This window comes from Oncorhynchus keta, unplaced genomic scaffold (genome assembly GCF_023373465.1).
Source record: "Oncorhynchus keta strain PuntledgeMale-10-30-2019 unplaced genomic scaffold, Oket_V2 Un_contig_5214_pilon_pilon, whole genome shotgun sequence".
In the NCBI taxonomy this organism is placed as follows: domain Eukaryota; kingdom Metazoa; phylum Chordata; class Actinopteri; order Salmoniformes; family Salmonidae; genus Oncorhynchus; species Oncorhynchus keta.
The window spans coordinates 10931-15000 of NW_026288177.1; the positions used below are offsets into that span (position 1 = coordinate 10931).

Consider the following 4070-nt stretch of genomic DNA (forward strand, 5'->3'; position numbering starts at 1 on the left):
CCTCTCTGTCTCTCTGTAGACGCCCAGCTAGATGAGGTATAGACCCTCTCTGTCTCTCTGTAGATCGCCCAGCTAGATGAGGTATAGACCCCTCTGTCTCTCTGTAGACGCCCAGCTCGATGAGGTATTGACCTCTCTGTCTCTCTGTAGATAGCCCAGCTAGATGAGGTATAGACCCTCTCTGTCTCTCTGTAGATCGCCCAGCTAGATGAGGTATAGACCCTCTCTGTCTCTCTGTAGATCGCCCAGCTAGATGAGGTATAGACCCTCTCTGTCCTCTGTAGATCGCCCAGCTAGATGAGGTATAGACCTCTCTGTCTCTCTGTAGATCGCCCAGCTAGATGAGGTATAGACCCTCTCTGTCTCTCTGTAGATCGCCCAGCTAGATGAGGTATTGACCTCTCTGTCTCTCTGTAGATAGCCCAGCTAGATGAGGTATTGACCCTCTCTGTCTCTCTGTAGATAGCCCAGCTAGATGAGGTATAGACCCCTCTGTCTCTCTGTAGATAGCCCAGCTAGATGAGGTATTGACCTCTCTGTCTCTCTGTACATAGCCCAGCTAGATGAGGTATAGACCCTCTCTGTCTTTCTGTAGATCGCCAGCTAGATGAGGTATAGACCCTCTCTGTCTCTCTGTAGATCGCCCAGCTAGATGAGGTATAGACCTCTCTGTCTCTCTGTAGATCGCCCAGCCAGATGAGGTATAGACCCCCTCTGTCTCTCTGTAGATCGCCCAGCCAGATGAGGCATAAACCTCTCTGTCTTTCTGTAGATCGCCCAGCTAGATGAGGTATAGACCCTCTCTGTCTCTCTGTAGATCGCCCAGCCAGATGAGGCTATAGACCCGCTCTGTCTCTCTGTAGATCGTCAGCTAGATGAGGTATAAACCTCTCTGTCTTTCTGTACATAGCCCAGCTAGATGAGGTATAGACCCTCTCTGTCTCTCTCTGTAGATCGCCCAGCCAGATGAGGTATAAACCCTCTCTGTCTCTCTGTAGATCGCCCAGCCGGATGAGGTATAGACCCTCTCTGTCTCTCTGTAGATAGCCCAGCTAGATGAGGTATATTATAGACCCTCTCTGTCTCTCTGTAGACGCCCAGCTAGATGAGGTATTGACCCTCTCTGTCTCTCTGTGATCGCCCAGCTAGATGAGGTATATTATAGACCCTCTCTGTCTCTCTCTGTAGATTCGCCCAGCTAGATGAGGTATAGACCCTCTCTGTCTCTCTGTAGATCGCCCAGCTAGATGAGGTATAGACCCCTCTGTGTCTCTCTGTAGATCGCCCAGCTAGATGAGGTATAGACCCCTCTGTCTCTCTGTAGATAGCCCAGCTAGATGAGGTATAGACCCTCTCTGTCTCTCTGTAGATCGCCCAGCTAGATGAGGTATTGACCCTTTCTGTCTCTCTGTAGACGCCCAGCTAGATGAGGTATAGACCCTCTCTGTCTCTCTCTGTAGACGATTCCAGCTAGATGAGGTATAGACCTCTCTGTCTCTCTGTAGATAGCCCAGCTAGATGAGGTATAGACCCTCTCTGTGTCTCTGTAGACGCCCAGCTAGATGAGGTATAGACCCCTGTCTCTCTGTAGATCGCCCAGCTAGATGAGGTATAGAGACCTCTGTCTCTGTAGATTCGCCCAGCTAGATGAGGTATAGATTCTGTCTCTGTAGACGCCCAGCTCGATGAGGTATAGATTCTGTGTCTCTCTGTAGATTGCCCAGCTAGATGAGGTATAGACCCTCTCTGTCTCTCTTATGATTCGCCCAGCTGTGATGAGGTATTGACCCTCTCTGTCTCTCTGTATGATTAGTAGATGAGTGTATAGTCCTGTCTCTGTAGATTCGCCCAGCTAGATGAGTGTATTGACCCTCTCTGTCTCTCTGTAGATGCCCAGCTAGATGAGGTATAGACCCTCTGTCTGTGTGACCTCTGTCTCTCTGTAGATCGCCCAGCCAGATGAGTGTATAGACCCCTTCTGTCTCTCTGTAGATAGCCCAGCTAGATGAGGTATAGACCTCTCTGTCTCTGTAGATAGCCCAGCTAGATGAGGTATTGACCTCTCTGTCTCTCTGTAGACGCCCATAGATGAGGTATAGACCCTCTGTCTCTCTGTAGATCGCCCAGCCAGATGAGGTATAGACCCTCTCTGTCTCTCTGTAGATAGCCCAGCTAGATGAGGTATAGACCCTCTGTCTCTCTGTAGATAGCCCAGCTAGATGAGGTATTGACCCTCTCTGTTCCTCTGTGAGACGCCCAGCTAGATGAGTGTATAGACCCTCTGTCTCTCTGTAGATCGCCCAGCTAGATGAGGTATTGATTCTGTCTCTCTGTAGATAGCCCAGCTAGATGAGGTATAGACCCTTCTGTCTCTCTGTAGATAGCCCATTAGATGAGGTATTGACTCTGTCTCTGTAGATCGCCCAGCCAGATGAGGTATATTATAGATTCTCTGTCTCTCTGTAGATCGCCCAGCTAGATGAGGTATAGATCTCTGTCTCTCTGTAGATCGCCCAGCTAGATGAGGTATATTATAGATTCCTGTCTCTCTGTAGATCGCCCAGCTAGATGAGGTATAGACCCCTCTCTGTCTCTCTGTAGATAGCCCAGCTGTGATGAGTTGTAGACCTCTGTCTCTGTAGATCGCCCAGCTAGATGAGGTATAGACCCTCTGTCTCTCTGTAGATCGCCCAGCTGATGAGGTATAGACCTCTCTCTGTCTCTCTGTAGATCGCCCAGCTAGATGAGGTATTGACCCTCTCTGTCTCTCTGTAGACGCCCAGCCAGATGTGGTTATAGACCCTCTCTGTCTCTCTGTAGATTCGCCCAGTAGTGAGGTATTGACCCTCTCTGTCTCTCTTAGATCGCCCAGCTAGATGTGTGCAAACCTTCTGTCTCTCTGCAGTGCCCAGCCAGATGAGGCATAGACCCTCTCTGTCTGTGTGTTTAGACGCCCAGCTAGATGTGTGTTTATAGACCCTCTCTGTCTCTGTAGATCGCCCAGCTCGATGAGGTTTTGACCTCTGTCTCTCTGTAGATAGCCCAGCTAGATGAGGTATAGACCCTCTCTGTCTCTCTGTAGATTCGCCCAGCTGATGAGGTATAGACCCTCTCTGTCTCTCTGTAGACGCCCAGCTAGATGAGTGTATGACCCTCTCTGTCTCTCTGTAGATCGCCAGCCAGATGAGGTATAGATTCTCCCCTCTGTAGACTGCCCAGCTAGATGTGTGTATAGACCCTCTGTCTCTCTTAGATCGCCCAGCTAGATGAGGTATATTATAGACCCTCTCTGTCTCTCTGTAGACGCCCAGTAGATGAGGTATTGATCCTGTCTCTCTGTAGATAGCCCAGCTAGATGAGTGTATTGACCCTCTCTGTCTCTCTGTAGATAGCCCAGCTAGATGAGGTATAGACCCTCTGTCTCTCTGTAGATAGCCCAGCTAGATGAGGTATTGACCTCCTGTCTCTCTGTACATAGCCCAGCTAGATGAGGTATAGACCCTCTCTGTCTTTCTGTAGACGCCCAGCCAGATGAGGTATAGCCTCTCTGTCTCTCTGTAGACGCCCAGCTGGAGATGAGGTATAGACCCCTCTGTCTCTCTGTAGATCGCCCAGCTAGATGACTATAGACCCCTCTGTCTCTCTGTAGATCGCCCAGTCAGATGAGGTATAGACCCTCTCTGTCTCTCTGTAGACTCGCCCAGCTAGATGAGGTATAAACCTCTAGTATTCTGTAGATCGCCCAGCCAGATGACTATAAACCCTCTGTCTCTCTGTAGATCGCCCAGCTAGATGAGGTATAAACCCTCTGTCTCTCTGTAGACCGCCCAGCTAGATGAGGTATTGACCCTCTCTGTCTCTCTGTAGATCGCCCAGCTAGATGAGGTATATTATAGACCCCTCTGTCCTCTGTAGATCGCCCAGCTAGATGAGGTATAGACCCTCTCTGTCTCTCTGTAGATCGCCCAGCTAGATGAGGATAGACCCTCTCTGTCTCTCTGTGACGCCCAGCCAGATGAGGTATAGACCCTCTCTGTCTCTCTGTAGACGCCCAGCCAGATGAGGTATAG

At 49.9% G+C, this 4070-nt stretch overlaps 1 protein-coding gene across 1 annotated transcript in view; it reads left to right on the forward strand.

The window, feature by feature from the left end:
• Positions 1–1685: 1685 nt before the first annotated feature.
• LOC127925174 (condensin complex subunit 3-like) overlaps positions 1686–4070 on the forward strand; it is a 32128-nt gene continuing 29743 nt past the window's right edge. The window contains exons 1-2 of the mRNA XM_052510017.1: positions 1686–1690; positions 1947–1965. Of these exons, the coding sequence (XP_052365977.1) occupies positions 1686–1690; positions 1947–1965 (24 nt within the window). The remainder of the gene's footprint in view (positions 1691–1946; positions 1966–4070) is intronic.